The following is a 17692-nucleotide window of genomic DNA, read 5'->3' on the forward strand; positions in this document are numbered from 1 at the left end:
ATTATTTATAATCTCTAATTACTTATTTCTTTTTAATATAATAATAATATAAACCAAAATTTTAAATAACTTTAATATAATAATTTAAAAACTTTCTAATATTTTTTTAATACTTGAAAAAAAAAATTTAAAATTTAAAAATTTATTTTTAATTAAGCTTTAGTAAAGGATTTAATAATAAGGCAAAAATTATAAAAATAAAAATAAATTTTATAAGTAATTTTGATTATATTACTAGTTTGAAATAAATATATAATTATTATAAAGTATTAATTTATAATAAAATTTGTAATTATTATAAAGTATTAATATATAATAGAATTTATAATTATAATAAAGGCATAATTAAAACCCGATTTTTTGGGGGTGGGCTATTAGGGGATATAGGTAATTGGCCCGTAAATCTGCTCGAAAACGCAGCAGAATCGAGCTTATCGATCCTTATCGGGGACAGTCCGACTGTCGATTCGACTGTCCCGAGACATATCGTTTCTCCGTTGTTGAAACTAGGTGTACGCATCAGCAAATTGTCCAATACTGCAAGCGTACAATCACGCACCTCTTCCATTTTTCTTTTGTGTTCGTTAGATCCTCGGCCGTCTTCGCTCTGTGGGCCTTTTGCCTCTCCAATTCCTGTTTCAAGTCTCTTTCCGCGCGTCCACTTTTCTCACGAGCCAATCGCCTTCTCTCATAATCTGACTACACCTTATCAAGACACATTTCTTCTTCGCGATCAAGCTCCTGGTCTCGGTCCTTACCTATGCCCAAGAATTTGGAGTAAGCGTTCTTCTTTCAAGCAGTGTCGGGAGTGCAATGTTTCAGCTAATTTAGGACATTACCAGTAGAATGTTACAGGAGATATCGGACATTGTTATAAGATAAATTAGTACTCTGGGGCACTGGAACTTACAACGATCTCCTTGGGCGGCTACATCCTCCAACAGCAGCTGCTCCCTTTGTTTTCTATCCTCATACGTCAATAATTTAGCTTGCTTCAACCCTTGTTCAAATTGTCGCTTTGTCACCTCGGATGTCTTTCTTTGCATCCCAAGCCTCAATCTTTTCAAACGATTGCCATCCTCAAGCTCACGAAGCTTGTTATCATAAGCAACTTGTCGCTGCTCAGATTCATAGTCTCGTTCATCCTTCTCGGCATCAGCCTTCATTTTCCGCAGTTCCTTCTCCCTCTCAGCTTTAGTTCGGCTATCCTCCAACATCTTCCGATGCTCACTCTCCTCAGCTTCCAGCCTCCGTTGATGTGTGGCGATCAGCTGTTGTCGATGCCTCCTACGCTCATCGTCGTCAAGCAGCAACTGTTGTGCCTTTTCCTTAAAATCCGCTTGTCTGCGTCTCACGTCGTCCAGTTGATGTTGCCTAATTGCTTCCTGTGCCATCTCTCTATCCTCCACATCAGCCTCTCTCTGCTTCTTAACCAATTCTCGGTGCTTTTCCTCGTCCCACTCCAGTTGTTGCCTCAGAGCAGCCTTCCTATCTCTCTCTCCATTTTCCTTTGCCCTTTTCTGCTCTCTTGCAAGTTCGGCTTCTTGTTCCTTCACTTTCCTATCATACTCTTCTTTTCTCTTTTTTTCTTGGTACTCCTCTTCCATCCTACGTCTTTTCTCCTCAGTATCATCGCGGGCTTGCTGCCTCTTTCTATCCGCCTCAAGCCTAACTCACTCCCTCTCCATCGCTGCCTCCTGTCGCTGCTTTTTAAGCCATGCTTCATGCTGTCTCTCCTTCGCTTCATAGTCTATTGTACGTCAGTAAATCTGTGATGGAAAAGCCCGAAACAAAAGTCAAGCAATTCTACACCGAAAGCCCATCCACATTCTAGAGATCACAACCAGCTCAATAACCAAAGCAACGAAGACGAGAAAATCCTCAACCTACCATCCATCACCTCAATCCTCCGCCTTTCCACCTCCGGGTCCCTCCCCCTCCCCCTCGCCGCCAGCTCCTCCTCCTCAGCCTGCCGATCCATCTCTCTAATCCTCCTCTCATGGTCGCCCTTCGTATCATCCGCATCCCTGACTTGCTTTCTCCTTCGCTCCATCTCCTCCCGCTGCTGCTTCTGCATTCGCTTCCTATGCTCTTCTTCCTCGTCCTGTTCTTCCTTCTGTCTAGCCTTCAGCCCGTTCTGTCTTTCGGCAGTGTCGGCTATCTGTTGGTTGACAAGCTGCATTTTCTCTGCGGCCTCTTCGGCTCGCTTGCGTTGCTGATCTTGCATGGAAGTGCCGGAAGGGATTATGGTGGCTGAGAAAGAGGGTAAGCCTGTTTTTGGCATGACCGTGGTGTCTTTGCCGTAGGTACCCTTTCCGGACTGGCATGCAACGCAGTTCACGACGCCGCCGTTGCAGATGTAGGGCATGCTAGGTATCCTGACGGTGTGGTTAGGACTGTGATGTGTGGAGTTCTATCTCTGTGTATCTGTAAGACTATTTGATCTTCGAAGAGGGAAAGTGGAAACTAGCTGCCTCGATAGTTCGGTTACCTTTCTCCCGGGTCTGGTTGTGAAGAGTTGAAGAAAGAGAAGGACCGAGAATGGAGAAGAGCAGTTAATTTATCTCTATTCCTTTCCTCACTCGAATCATCCACTCGAGGAAGGCGACGGAAATAAGGCATGATTCACACCTCGCTCTTTATCATACTTACTCTCTACCACACTCACTCTCCAATATACTCACACTCCATTTCACTCACTACCTCACAATATTCTCTCCCTCCCGCCTAATTTGTACGAACGATAGTACTCGCCCATCGTTCCTCGGCTCTTATCTCACACTCCATAAGCTGTACAGTTCAGTGTGTCAAATGATTTAGTTTGATTTGATTATAGCCTCTGAATCAAATCAAATCAAGTCAAAATCTACTTAATCAAATCATAGTCAACTATAATCAACTATAGTTGATTATAGTTAATTATTTAGTCACGTGAGCATGCACGTGCGCTCGGAGGTTCGAAAGCGAGATAAGGCTAAAATAAGGCTTAGGCTAGTCCGTATCCGGTATCGCTTAAGGTGCTCCTTACTAAATCAGGTATCGCGCTGCTTGGTAAGCGAATCGGCGCGAGCCGAAGGCGCTAAAACCTCCTCGATTTTCTCCACTTTATAAATCTTATTATTATAAATAAATTAGCTAAAAATAGGCTCTCTTACAAATAGACGTTTTAAAATTAGGGGGTTATATCTAATTAGAGGCTTATTAAATAATCTTCTAGATTCTAGAGGATTTCCATATAAATAAGTAATTTTCCTTAGGTTACTTCCTTCTCCCCTTATTTTATATATAAATATCTCAATAATTATAGCTCTAATTAAGAAGCTTTCGACTATAAACTTACTTATTTTTACTCGATATATTCGAAAATGTCTCAATAATCTTTAATTAATTTTAATATCCCTCAAAATAGAGAGAAATAAAAAAGATAAAGAAGAGGTTTCTAAGAAAGATATCCAGTTTTTTATACCCGATTTAGACTAGCTTTATACTCTTATATATATTCTATAAGTTTTGTTTATATCTTATTAATATAGCCGTTAGTTATTTAATAATCTTTTAAGTTACTTGAGAAATTCAAGTTTTCTTAGTATTACATAATAATTATAGTTAATTATAATTATAATCAAATCAAATCAAGTCAAAATTTGCTGAATCAAATCATAATCAACTATAATTAACTATAGTTAATTATAATTAATTAGCCTTGATTTTTTTTGGGACACACTGGCTGTACTCTTCTCTCTACTTCTACCATCCCTCTCCATCTCCACCATTGTACCTTCAATACAGAGATCGACAGGCTCCAAAACAGGCGAGGACATTTATCAGTATCGATTTTTAGTTACGAAATTTAACGTTTCCAGCCTGATTTAGGACAGAGAAGTGCAAAAGTGCGCGCTCCAAGCTCCTAATCACACCCACTCACCACCTCACCACCTCCTGCCTCTCCACCCCATCCGACTGTTTGACAGCAATCCTAGCCCACCGCTCCTCAACCCTCATCTCGCACCCCACAAGCTGAACCCTATTCTCCTCAGGCACCATCCCTCCCCAATATTCATTCTCACTTCCATTTATATCCCTTTCTTCAACCCAAACCCCTTCTTCCAAATCTCTAACCCACCCGGCAACAGCACCCACCCCCTCCGCATCCCAAATCCCCTCCTTGTAACCCCTACACCGCCTCAACAACCCTATTGCGCGTCCTCTAACCCTCCTCTCTCGACAAAGCAATCCGACCTGCGAGAGCGCGGGCAAGATCCCGATTTCAAATCTAAACGTCCCTCCCTCCGCACTCCCAGCCGAAGGAGAAACGAGCGAGCGGTGGATGCGTTCCGACAGCTGGACAACCGTGCGGAACTGGGACTCAAACTTATCGTACGCGGTTTCCGGAGGACTGAACGCCCTGGTAAGCAGCACGATATTCATCGCGGCATGGATCCTCAATAAACAGCTTATCAGAAACGCCTCCTCGTTTCTCGTGGCTGGGGAGAAGAGGCGACATAGTAGGGGCGCGGAGGCGATTTCCCAGCGGCAGATATCCTGCACATATGAATCCCGTTCCGCGAGCAAAGAGGAGGAGGAGCTAGATGTCGTTTCCGTCCTCGAAGTATGGTCCATCCAGTGGCTGTCGTCCGCTCCGAGATGGGTGGACGAAGAATTGGCTTGGCTGGTGCGCGAAAGAGCATCCCGGACCTCGAGCGAGAAATGCAGGTTCCGACGCATGATATAATGCCAGAACCGTCTGCACTCCTCCAAATCCCCGAACGCCTCTGGCATACCCTTCGCCGCCTCACTCAGCCCCTTTTTGTAAAACGCATGCGTTCCCCTATCCCTCTTATCCAGAAAAAGTAACGACTGTATATTAAGGCCTGAAAAAGCGGAGTACAGCTCTGCTCCGAGTTCACTTTCCCTCCAGGATTTCGGCTGGCAATTCAGGCACATAGAAGCTATGAGGTTGGAGCCAGACGATGCATGTGCAGAAGCAGCGCCTTGGTGGCCCTGCAGACTCTCGAAGCAGAAGACCAGCAAACACCCAATAAGCGCGGTGCGCACATCGGACGGGTGCCCTCTCACCGACCTCCGCATTCCCTGGAGGGCGCGCACGTATTGCGCGAGTGCGTATGCGTGGTGAGGATTCTCCTTCTGTCGCTCGGACTGAGCCTTCGACAGAGCGCCGAGAGCAATGACAGCACGCCCGATGAACGGCACCTCGCTCCCCGCCTGCGGGATGAGTTGGTCCCACAGCTTGTTCCCGAACGGACCGCCGATCTGGCTTGAAATGCCTTCGCAATAGTAGACGAAATACCTCGCTTCAATCGCATCCGCAAATCGCGGTCCTGCACGCATTTCATGCCCTTGCAACGAAGGAGTTGGCTCGGCAGGACGCCCCTTAGGAACCAACGGATGCAGCTTGATGGCTTTCTGAGAAGTGCCGTGCTTGGGCTTCTCAATGGGTACTGGGTAGGTACAGGAAACGTAACGCTTTTGGCAATTCTTGCACACGGGGTGGATTTCGTCGCATTTGACACGTCGGGATCTATCCTGTTCAGCTTTGAAAGATACGGAATAAGAGTGTAGAATGAGGCTAACCGGCAGGTAAGACATCCTGTCTTTACTTTTGGTGTTTTTCTCCTTGTTCTCGGGGGACGTTGTTGAACTAGCTAGCTTGGCTAGCATCCATTCCTTCCACTCCAGGTTCAATCACTAATTCAGTTCGTCCGATTATTGGGTATTACTTACGTACGAACACACCAATCGTTTATTAGTATCGCCATTCGATTACGTTCCGTAAACGTACGTTCAGGAATCAGATTGGTAAATCGTTCCCACCACCAAGTAAGTGCGGGGTAAATCACATGGTGGGCTGGAAATCAGGAATATAGCTAGGGAACCCATTCCCTCTGTTTTTTATGGAATCACTCTCCTGTATCTAGTCAAAACTAGTCATTCTACAGATTGTCAATCTCCAATATATCGATTTTCCACCGATAAATCGATCCCAGTTCAATAGACGTGCTGGCTGTGATTTGTAAACTTTGTGTTGATCTGGCTGAGGATGGGAGCCGGCGGGCCTGGGTGCTAAGAGTGGAGTGGAGGATGGCATGGCGAGTATGCCAGTATCTAATTGCTTCAAAAGTCGGGAAGGCGGTCTTGAGCCAGGCCGTGACGGATGAAGAATTGGACGTTTTGACCAATTCCAGACTTGAGGATTGATGAGATTCGGGGGGGAGGAAGGCTGAGACGAGCCTTACATGAATGACGGAACCTGTCAGCGCCACCAAGATCTCTCTCAGCCAATAGCATGAAAAGAGTTAATTCTTTCCCCGTGGAGATTCGACCGAGGGAGTGGAGGTTGAGTTAGTGCTGATGGCACGTGAGCGAGCTCTACCACATCACGTGATTTACCCCTTTTCCCTTCAAGGTTCTGTCGATTTGAATTTTGAAGATATATGCTCATTGACGCAAGCTGCGTGAAATTTGTATATTCATGAATCGTTCTCATTATCATATCTCAAAAGATAATTGGGATCACCTATTTCCTCAAACAAATCCCACCCCCTTTAAATTCAGCTACAATACAGACGACTCGACGAGGTACCGCCCACCATCTATCTATCTTATATTCCGTAGGCCGGCGAACGCAAAAAACTACAACTCAGCCATGACCTTCTTCTCATCCGCTTCCCCATACCCCTTCTCCCCGGTCATAACACCCGTACTCTCAACATCACTCGGGAGGCCTTCATCCAAAATCTCATTCCCATACACCGTATGTTGCACCAGACTCTCCTTATGCGGCACTAAGTAGCTCAACACCGTATACACAAAGATACTCGTCACGAACCCAAACAGCCAATCGAATGTATACAAATTTTTTGCGCCATTTGAAATATGCACCGGGTTTGGTTGAGTGGTATCAGCAGGCTGAGCAATGCTGTACCCGAGACCGGGCAAGTTCGGGGAGACGGCAACGATGAGAGCGAGGAGTGCGCGCCAGTTGACCCCGTTCCAGTAGTGATACCGTCCGTCGGGATCATACAGACCTGGGACATCGATATGCTGCTTCTTGACGAGCCAGTAATCAGCAGCTAGGATGCCCGCGATCGGTGCAAGGAAGACAGCATAGCCGCCCATGAACGCGAGGAATGTCTGTGCGGAGCTGAGAATCTTCCAGGGGACGATGACCCAGCCTCCGACGATAGCGGCGATCACGCACCCTCGCTTGATGTTCACGAAGCGTGGGAAGAGGACAGTCAGGTCGTTGGCGGCGGAGATACTGTTTGCAGTGATGTTTGTGCCGACTTGTGCGATGTACCACGAGGTTGCGGCGAAGAAGGCTGCAGCTCGCCCGCCATGGCCCATCTCGAGCCATTTGCTGATGATGTCAAGGGGGTTCCAGAGGAGCTCGTTGTAGATTACTCCGGTGGCTGAGGTGGTCACGATACCGATAACTGCGCAGGCGGTGAAGACTGCGGGCAGGATGGGGAGTTGGATGTATTGTCCTCGGCTGGTCTTAGCATATCGAGAAAAATCGGGGATGTTGCATGCCAGTGTTGACCATGAGCCAGTCACTGAGGACATGCAGGAGAGCCAGAGATAGGCTTTGGTGCTTCCGGAGACCGTGGGCTGGAGCGAAAAGATTTTCCCTGAACCACCAGCCTTGTGAACACACCACCCCATTGTCGCCAGGGCGGTGATGGGTGCGGCGATCAACTTGGTCGCAAATAGATACCTAAGTCTGGTAGGTGGGATCAAAAGGAGGGGTAATTGAATGATCCAGAACAAGAAGTAACTAAATCTGGTCAGATGATTTCAACCAACTTGGGGAAAACACTAACCTGATCATTCCTTGTGTGGTGATACCTTGATTTGTGGGGATGTGGTTGGGGATTCTCCCATACGACGGCCAGATTGCTGTAAGCATGATCGTGATACATTGTGCACCATTGGCACCCTGGATACCCAACCAAAACATAGCAAGAATCGACCGAGAGCTGTACCATTGCCGTTAGCAAACGCCTCACCTGCTGTCAGACATAAACCTTACACAATCGCGAAGTACGCGAAGTAATATCCAAATGACGCTCGAATGGCGACCGAGAAAGGGATGTGAAGCTTCGCGCCAATGGCGCCATTCAGCACCATAGGAATAGCAACACTGGACGTGCCAACTACAATCTGATTTCATCAGCTCGTAATCCATCACTCCCAATCATACCAGGTCAAACATACGATGGGAATCGCCTCCCTCCAGCTCAGCCCCACCGCTAAAATCGAGCTTGCCGTCTCCCACGTCCCCAAATTAATAGTATCCGTGGCCCAATACGCCATCCACGTCCACAACGTCCACGTTTGATTCTCAATCTTCACCGGATCCATATCTTCGTTTGTCCACACGTGTGGCGGCGCCAGTGCCGATTTCTGCTTGGGCAGCTCCCATGCTTTCACGCTGGTCAGGCGCTCGCGGACCTGCTTCTTGTTGGGAACGTACCGCATGGTGGGTGTGCCTCCTGGCCGAGCTCCCTTTCAAAATAGAGTTCTTGGAAATCCGGACCGCGAAAGGAGAAAGAAGCTGGGGGGGGAGAGCAGATATATAATATGAGCCTGAGTACTCGTACCGGATAAGAGATAAGAGCGTCATCAATCCAGAGCTTGCGTGCAACTTTGTTGTCGCATGCGACCCTGTCCTGTCCTGCCCTGCCCTGCGCTATCCTCCATCTCCCGTGCAAAAAAGTAAAGTGTTCCAGAAGAGGCGAAGATACACCGACGTGCCCCAGCACTCGGTCGATCTGTCTGACATCCAATGACCGGCGCCACTCTTATCAAGACCGTCTGGCGGGCCCGGTGCTACTGTAAATCCTACAGTAGGAGGAGACTAAGATGCCTTGTCCCGCCATCCAGGTTCTTGAACAGCAGTCAAAACCCTCCCGCAGACGGACCAGGAACCAGTCAGCGCGTTTGCTAATTGATGCTGCATGATGATAGCAGGCTCGCTGGCTGGCGGTCGAGATAGGGCTGGAGATGGATAACTGCTGCGGGCCTGCGGGGCTGCGGGGCTGCGGCAGGGGGAGATACACAATCGCGGTCGCCGGTGTATGTCCAAGCAATCTGGCACTGTAACTAAACCAGAGGCTCCGCGCAGAGCTTGTTCTCTCTGGTGTCTGGTCAGCCTCTGCTTTAGTAAGCAGATTGGTGTACCAAAGTACAGCTAGGCCTTGGCAAGTTTTGAGGTGCAGCGTGGCCAGTTGGTGGCCGTTGGTGCAGGGCTTGCAGGGCTTGCAGGGCTTGCAGGGGCGAGATGTGGAAGGCTTCGGGATGGCCGTGGCGTCGGGGATGGGCTGACATCAAGGGTGTTGCGTCGAGAGAGGAAATAGCAGATGGCGATGGAATCTTACCTTGTGTTTTTGCCTTCGTCAGCAGGAATTCTGGATTCTTGCATCTTTTTTGCCCTCAACGGTACGAGATACTGCAACTCGGATCAGGTGATGAGATGTCACATCTTACTGCAAAGAACAGTCAGAAGCATGAAGTAGACGGACCGCAATGAAAGCTGGGGAATGGCTTTGAACTGTACTGTACGGCGGAGGTATCCACGGACGAAACTGCCTCTTTGGTCCCCCAACCTCCCGCCACGGTGGCCAACCGAGCGCCTCTTCCTCCGAGAGGCCACCCCAAGCATGCACATATGAGCCATGTCTCAAACAAGCAGTTATGGCGTCCAGATCTCCAGCTTCGAGTATCCAGCCGCAAAGATAAAGAAAACTTTGATAAGACTTCACTGGAAGTCTTTCTATCTCTACATCCTTTTGCTTTTGGGAAATGTTAGATGAACCGAATGAGAGGCAGCTCGCGTGCCAGTTTCTGAGATAAGAAGGTCTGGGTCTCGATGGATCATGGATAGTCTTTTGGGTTGCTTCTGTCGATACTACCAAAGTAAGCATACCAAAGCTTGTTGCTTGTCCCAGTGATCTTCCATGCTGAGCTCTTGATGGAAGAGAGATAACTTGCCGCACCTTGTGCATAATCGACAAGCTGGGTGGTGGGCTGATAGTCTGATGTCGAGGCTGTCTCGAGGATGTGCAGATAGCTCTGGATTAGAAGCCGAGTGGTTGGGTGCGTCCATGTGAGGCAGGAAGTCTGCTATGTCGTATGGAGCCAGGACACACTCCAGGCAATAGCCATTACACGTGATGAATGGTTGCACGTGACACGGTGTAAAAACTCAAGAACCTGGGAAATTTCAGAGATCTTCATCCACCGATACGGGGCCTTGATGGTATATAAGGAGGAAAAGAAAGAGATGAACGTTAGCAGGGCCCCGGAAAACCCGGCGCGAGGTTCCACTCAGCGAAACAGACAGCGATACTCCCAATCAGGAGCCGATATGCCCGATTCAAATAGGATGTGTCCCAATCACACGTAACCCTCTTAAAAATCAAATTCAGGAACCGGAATAATGTGCTAGGGCCACCTCAAGACACCCCAAATGCCATTCTTTTGTTTTACATCTAAACACATCTCATCACGTGCCTGCCCTCACCTCCAATCCCCATGCTGCAAGCCGTTTCTCGGCATTACAAGAAGAGCATCTAATATTACACGCCCTCTAAGACTCCTCCTCGCCATCCGAGAAGTAATCAAAGCCCCGTGGGCACTCCGCTTCCTCTCCACTTTCCTCATCCTCGTCAACGGCCGTCAACACACCAGCGGCAGCCGCGGCTCCCGCTCCAGACGTCTCGCCTTCTGCTTGACGACGCAAGTTGAAAGACTCGTTACGCATATCTTCGAGAGTTGTGGGTGCGGCCGCCTTTTCAATCGATGCCTTCTTCAGCTTCTCCTCAATCAAGATCTTTTCTTCCCCAGGTTGGGTGTCAACGAGCAGAATCACGCCGCCGGTTGGCTTCTTGACTGGCTTATAACGGCCAGCTGGGAAACTGATGAACTTGAGCTGAGCCGGCACAACTCGGGACATGTTCTCAATATCATAACCAACCTTCTCCTTCTCGAGCTTCTTCTTGGCGATTTCAGCAGGCGAAGCATTTTCCTTGTCAGCCTCATCCTTCTTTTCGTCAGACTTAGCGTCCTTGTCCTTGTTCTCCTCATCAACATCCATCTTATCAGCTGCTGGCGCAGTGATCTTTGGTGTCGTTGGAGCCTGATCAATGTCCATACTCTCACGTCGTTGGGCACGTTCCTTCTTCTGAGCTCTTCGTTTGGCTTGAGCAGTAGTCGAGAGAACAGCGGTTGCAATAAGCGTAGGAGCTTCATCAGTTTTCACCTCCTGCTCTGGAGGATAATCGAAAAGACTGGGCCGAGTAGCACTGTGGAACTTGAAGCTTGGAATCTCGAGATCATGGTCGAGCCCGATCATCGATGTAGGCGTGAAACTCAAGGACAAGAAGTGGGTGAAAGGGAACCAATACCAGTATTGAGTGAAGACGGCCATTCCGACGATACCAGCCATGTTGAGGTTGCCAGTTTGAGTCTGAAGTCCGATAGTGCAGTTTCGCCCACCGGCATCGATAATACCCAGCGCCAAAGCACAACCGAACTTGGTCATCGCATCCTCATGGCGATCTCCGACAATCTTCTTGAGCGTCTTTCGGATTGATGCGACCTTCGGATTCATCACCTCGTTCTGTTGGACCATGATCATAGCAAGAGAAATAAGTGCACCTTGTCGGACAAAGTCGGTAGGATCCTTAATCATGGGCTCCAAAAGATCGATGGCTTCATCCAAACCAGTGCCTGCGCAAGAAATACCCAAAGCCATAGCCGCGCCGTATCGTACATGTGGGTTGTAGGACTCCGACAGGAGCTCAACCATACGAGGTACGCTTCCAGGCTTTCGGAAAAGGATGAATCCCAGACTCATGACTGCAATTCTTCGGACATCGTCATTGACGTCGCTGACAGCCACGTGAAGAAGCTGTCGGACAGCCTTGTTGCTACCAGTACCACAATATGCCAGAGCAACGGTCATGATACCTCCATATCGAAGAGTTGGGTCCGGATCGTTCAGCAGACCTTTGATGAGTACATCGGCACCTTCTTGACGGCCATACATGATCAATGCCATGCCGATAGCAAGGCCTCGGACAATCTTCTCGTGCTGGGTTTCGTGAGCATAAGTGATCATATCCTCCAACGCCTTGACGTTGCCAGTGCCCAACATAATGAGACCCATCGCGAGTCCAACAGCTTCACCGTTGAGCGCGGAGTCCGTGTAAAGGACGCCCTTGAGGCTGTCATAAATCTCCTCAGACCCAGTTGCCATCCCTGCGATACCAAGGCCCAGTGCACCACCATGCTGAATGACTTCTTCCTGAGCCTCTTTGAATTGGTCTTTCAGATAATCGAGGGCTTCAGCACCGTGGTTGGCATAGATCAACCCATAGGCATACAGAGCTCCGCCTTGGCTGAAAATGGAGCCACCCAACGAAGTCCTACGAGGAAGGTAAGGTTCGAGTAACTTGCGACATTGTGACAAGTTTCCACGGTGGATGACACCAAGAGCAGCAGTTGCAGAAAACTTGGACCAATTCACAGCCTTCCCAAGCCATTCCAAATTATCACGGAAGAACTTATCATTCGTTGTTCCCTGATTCATAAACGCATTGCAAAAGGTGACTGCCGTGTGAAATATCGAATTTCGCCCTTCAAGACTGTCCCGAACCTTGTTGAGAATGCTCAGATCGGTGTGGTTGTTTCGGTAGAGGAATTCAAGGTTTAACTTGATCGTCTCACTGCCGTCAAGAATCTGGCGTATTCGGTCGAACATTTCGTACTCCTTATCAGAAAGCTTCTCTTGTTCTGGAGCAGGGGCGCCAGCACGTTCGTTCAGCTCACCAAGGAGCTGGTCATTTTCGGTGGCTAGCGGAAGAATTAGCTTTCAGTAAACGACGTAGAACGTTTAAACTTACGATTTTCTTCGTCTGCTAGAGCCTCCGCAACCTTCACTGGCAGTGATTTAATAACCTTGGCAAGGAATTCCTGAGTGCCATTGTCATACAAATCGAATGCTATTTGGTATGCAATTGCCGTGGAAGTTTGGTCACCGTTTGCCTATGAATCATCAGCCGAGAATCTGGGTTTTCAGGAAATCCAGTTCATACCACCAACTTCTTCAGCATTGTCGAAGCCTCTTCATCCTGATTCAGATACACAACGCACTTGGCGATAGAAAAGTAATCCGGCGTTGGGATTTCGTTCAGCAGATCGAGAATCAACCTTAAGATCTCTGTTCGTAGGCTTCTCTCTTGCACAACGCCCATGCAAATATCAAGCACGTACTCCATCAGCTCTTCAGTGGGTCCGGGTGTTCCTTCAGCCTCAACCTGCTTCCCTCTTGACTTCTTCTCATCGTCGCTTGCACGCTTGATCACTCTACGCAGAACCTCGAGATTCTGTGCCTCCACAGCAATCCCAACAACTTGTCTGTATCTGCCTTCCTGCAAACAACTCTCGAACAATCTCTCGATGACTCTTTGTAACGCGGCTTGTGTAGCATCGTCTGGAATTACGGTCGCCGTTGATTTTCCTTCCGGGCCTGATACTTCTGCCACATTTTCGATGGATGGTCGTGAAAGGAGAGACTTCGAAGGTAGGGTTGATTGAGAGAAGGGTGTCGTTGGTGAGAGGGCTGCGGCCGCGCTGGCATCCTCCGAGCCGTTCGCAAAGGAGGTCTCGAGAGTAGGCAGCGATCCGGGCTTTGCAGTCTCCTTCGGCGCGATGTGACGGGCAGCTGATACACTGATGTAAGTGTCGACGCATCTCGAGATGATGGTTTCTTCGAATTCGCCTTCGTTGTCGAGCTTGAAAAGATCACCAGCACCAAGAGCAAACGTCATACTCTCATTGTATGCAGACAGGTGATAGTAGACCTTTGCCAGGACCAGAGATGCCAGTTGTCGTTCGGGGAAGGACTCATCTTCGTAGAGTGCCTCACTGAAGGGGCAAGTCAACACAAGGCTCGGAATAGCTAGAATGTACCCAAGAAAGATTGGACCATTGGAAGCACCTACATTTGACCTATAGAACCCGCCACCTCCGTCCAGAGAGTGTCGATATCATCGTTCAAGGTTTGCAAGGCAAAGACCTTGAGCTCGGGCTCCTCGTCGGAGAGGAAGCCCAGCACTCCGGATGCAGAGGTCAAGCCGGGCATAGTCGATATTGTATCCGCAGATATAAGAGGGCTCTCGAGCTGATATGGCTGGTCGATTCGAGATGTGTTGAAGGTGAGAAGGCGTAAATGTTGATGGGATGAATTATTGTTGATCACTGCTGATGGAACTCGCCAGGCACAGCTTTGGTACGTCGCGAGACACAAAGCTTGTGTCGCGGCCGCGCTAAACTCTATTTGTCAGCCACCCTCGTTGCGTCCTGAATCGTGAGGCTGCCAATCTTCCTCGCGTCAACCCATCAATTTTCAGTTGCACGAGAAGGCGATCAGCAAATCGGAAAAGAATGACTTTTTCTATAGGAATACGTGAACTCTTATTCAACTCAGTAACACCTGATCTAGCATAATAGCTGGCACCTTATCATTCTCTCATCCCGCGCGGTTCTGAGGCTGCAGGAAATCAAACGCTATCTTTCAGGAGGTGGAGCTTCGGTAGCTAAGGGGATTTTCAAGAAAATGTATGGACATCTGTCAAACCAAGACCATCTCCACCAGCAACTGCCCAACCACGACAAGCACCATGTCTATCTATCTGTAGGCCCTCCGAATTGCTGCTGCAGTCGTATAGACGTCTGCGAACTCCTCCCCGCCAGTTCCTCGTCGCGGTCGAAGCGTTGCCTGGGATCCTTTGTTCACCACCGTTTGCGCCAGCATCGATACATCCCATCCGTCAAGCTGAGTTGAGCTGGCAGAAAATTGGCGCAAGAGCTATCAGATGAACGACCCTTCGAAGCGAATATCGAGTTATTCGTAGCCTGGGGCAGGGCGCGCTTGATCTAGAGCCAGAGACCGAATCGCAAATATGGATCTCCGTTCAATCATCAACACCGAAGCTGGAGAGAGTTCTGTCCAAAAGCAAGCTGCGCCAGTCACTCCAGTACAGGCACATCCGCAGCAAAGCTTTAGGGACTATAGCCATCCTCCGCAAGCCTCGCCGGGCAAACACCCTTCGCAGGACTATGGCGTACAGCAGGGTGGGCCTTACACTTCACCAATTGCGTACCAAGGAAACTATTCAGGACGACCTCCTCCACCGCCCATCCAAGCACCACCTCAAAATGATTTGCGTTCTCCTGCCAGGCCGTACGCTGCGCAGTCGCCGTACGCGCACACTCCATCGTCAGCACCTGGTCAATATCCTTTCCCACCAGCTCATCAAACACCCCAAAGTCCCGCCCAACACCACCAATACCCACCCTCTCTCCAACAAAGGGACAGCTACTCTTCGCAACAAGGTCCTCCACCGCATCCGCAACACCAGAACTCCTATAGTCACGCGTCTCCTGCCCCACAAACTCCTCCAATTGGCATTCCTGGTGCAGCCCATCCGTACCTCCAACACCAAAGATCACAATCTTCACTCTCGAACTCCACTCCTACATCCGCTCATAGCCAGCAGCAGTACTTCAACCAATACCCACAAGACAGTCCAGTCTCCACAGGCCATTTCCCACCATCTCAGAATCCGCAGCACCAGCGCCAACAATCTCAGCAATCTCAACCTGGGACACCACTTGGCCCTCCTTTGACACAGCGGCAATCCTCAGGAACCTTTCCCCAACCTCAGAGCCCTTACCAGCAGCGACAAAATACCTTACCTTCAGGATCTTTCTCGGTCCAACCAATATCTCCTGCACCTCCACCACCCGCAACGATTCCACGATTACCAAGCACACCCGGTGGTTATGATTCACATCGCTCATCGACAAGCGAACAACAAAGAAGGTCACAGAGTGAGAGGGAACAAAGTCTTAGCGTGAGCCCGAAAACTCGGCTCCCGAGCCAACCTCGTGGTGAAATCACCACTCCACAATCTGAGAGCGGCTCCATCAACTCTACGAAGCGAAAGATGGAGGATCGAGAGATACCCGTCGAAGAACCTCGGCGTATAGAACAGTACGATGTGAAACCTCAAGTCAATGGTGATCATCGTATCCCTTCGAGCTCTCCACTGCAGCCACCCAAAAAGCGAATTCGTTACACAGAGCCTCCGATATGGGCGCAGAGTGTACGGAAGAGAGGTGTTTTTGTTTCAAAGATGAACGGGAAACAACCAGCTACTGTTTACCAATCTCAGGTGGTTTCTTCACCCTTGGTGAAAGCTGAGACCGATGGAAATCGGCAGGTGACACCTGCAGCCACACGTCAATCAACTTCAGACGTGTCAGACGAACCTAATCCATCGTTGTTGGGTCCGTGGGAATGGAGTATCACCGGCCACAAGGTCAGTCAAGAGATGACAAAACTTGTGGCAGACTTCATCTACATGAACGTGCTCAATCGCGGTGATCTGGGGGAGCTTGCAAGCCGAGGAGTGGAGATTGAGATCGAGGCCAAGTTAGGCCAGCTCATCAACAAGGAGACCAATGAGAGGTATGAATTGCCTGTCACGTCAGAGTGCATTCTCGCAGACAGTGCTCGAGTGGGATTTAGGAGTTCTATGACAGAGGTACGTTGATTTCTGAAATTCACAAAATATACTTCACACATTGCTCACGATTGGACAGTCGCAACATCGATCCTTGAACGATTTCCTGAATGACAAGGTTGCTGAAACGCACCCAGCAAATCCTGGCGCGAAGAGCAGAGTCAAGATCGATTATCTTCACCGTCGCGAAATCGACAAATTTTACGAGCTCCCAGCCGCAATGCACGCCAATCTACCAGCTGCTGTCCGTAAACAGCTCAATCCTCGTCACACTGTCAAAGTCCGGGTCACCCACGACAAAAAGACGAACCAAATCCTAGCAAAGATCATCAAAGCCCGAATTGTTGATCTTGATATCCATAACCCGCAATGGCCACTTGACTGTAGGATCAGTATCAATTTTGAAATGAAGTATGACGGTGATATTGAGGAAATAATTGCTGCAGGTATTGGCGAGCGTATTCCCGACCGAAGCAAAGACCGGTTGAGCTACACACAGAGCCATTACCAAATTGACTTGACTCAAGTTACACAAGTGACATCGGTCAATGTAAGCTTTCGCCTCCAGAGATTCTCCTATCTGAAATACTAACAGTTACTAGGGCGTAAATCGCGTTGACAAAGAGCATGAACTCGAAATCGAACTCAAAACAGCAGCCGTCATGGAACAGGGCAGGCGAGCTGCATCTAATGAGCCGCACGAATATTTGGCCTTGGTAGGAGGCTTAATCGATAACATGCGCGTTCTATCACGAACTGTTCCGTGGCCTTGAGGAGGATTCATGAAGATGGGAGTGTGTGCTACTTTTAGCGTTCATATGCAAGGGATTGATGGTACGGACTCGATACCCGCGGCGTTTTCTGGGCATATGAAAAGGGAACAGGAAAGTCTGCAACATAGCAAAGCAGATATATACGTAATGGGTATCCATTTGGAGGCATACTGCCCTTCGCACCATCTAATAGTTGGCCTTATCGTGGCTCCTAAAATGCAGTGGCTTTTAGTCGAGGAAAGCGAAACGTCCCCTACCAAAAATGGCTAAAAAGCCGGGATTTTTTCACGATTTTAAGTCACATAC

At 48.8% G+C, this 17692-nt stretch overlaps 5 protein-coding genes across 5 annotated transcripts; 1 reads left to right on the forward strand and 4 right to left on the reverse strand.

The window, feature by feature from the left end:
* Positions 1–519: 519 nt before the first annotated feature.
* Positions 520–2368, reverse strand: K444DRAFT_706981 (uncharacterized protein; the record flags this gene model as incomplete). Its single annotated transcript, XM_024888149.1, has 3 exons — positions 520–695; positions 914–1639; positions 1891–2368. 3 exons carry the CDS (start codon positions 2366–2368, stop codon positions 520–522), a joined length of 1380 nt encoding a protein of 459 aa, XP_024728001.1.
* Positions 2369–3700: 1332 nt separating this feature from the next.
* On the reverse strand, positions 3701–5790 carry K444DRAFT_620259 (uncharacterized protein). The gene is made up of 3 exons (XM_024881668.1): positions 5743–5790; positions 5593–5685; positions 3701–5539 (listed from the first exon to the last, which is right to left on the reverse strand). The coding sequence occupies exon 3, from the start codon at positions 5347–5349 to the stop codon at positions 3922–3924; it is 1428 nt and encodes a 475-aa protein (XP_024728002.1). The 5' UTR covers positions 5350–5539; positions 5593–5685; positions 5743–5790; the 3' UTR covers positions 3701–3921.
* Positions 5791–6651: 861 nt separating this feature from the next.
* Positions 6652–8499, reverse strand: K444DRAFT_543898 (NCS1 nucleoside transporter family; the record flags this gene model as incomplete). The annotated part of the gene is made up of 4 exons (XM_024876001.1): positions 6652–7795; positions 7842–7997; positions 8051–8181; positions 8236–8499. 4 exons carry the CDS (start codon positions 8497–8499, stop codon positions 6652–6654), a joined length of 1695 nt encoding a protein of 564 aa, XP_024728003.1.
* A 2110-nt stretch (positions 8500–10609) lies between these two features.
* Positions 10610–14167, reverse strand: K444DRAFT_647415 (putative 26S proteasome regulatory subunit rpn2; the record flags this gene model as incomplete). The annotated part of the gene is made up of 4 exons (XM_024885332.1): positions 10610–12876; positions 12927–13068; positions 13119–13950; positions 14028–14167. The coding sequence occupies 4 exons, from the start codon at positions 14165–14167 to the stop codon at positions 10610–10612; spliced, it is 3381 nt and encodes a 1126-aa protein (XP_024728004.1).
* Positions 14168–16034: 1867 nt separating this feature from the next.
* On the forward strand, positions 16035–17386 carry K444DRAFT_543959 (mRNA triphosphatase CET1; the record flags this gene model as incomplete). The annotated part of the gene is made up of 3 exons (XM_024876007.1): positions 16035–16634; positions 16693–17163; positions 17216–17386. 3 exons carry the CDS (start codon positions 16035–16037, stop codon positions 17384–17386), a joined length of 1242 nt encoding a protein of 413 aa, XP_024728005.1.
* Between the last annotated feature and the right edge of the window lie 306 nt (positions 17387–17692).

The sequence above is a fragment of the Hyaloscypha bicolor genome (assembly GCF_002865645.1).
Source record: "Hyaloscypha bicolor E unplaced genomic scaffold K444scaffold_182, whole genome shotgun sequence".
NCBI classification, from domain to species: Eukaryota; Fungi; Ascomycota; class Leotiomycetes; order Helotiales; family Hyaloscyphaceae; genus Hyaloscypha; species Hyaloscypha bicolor.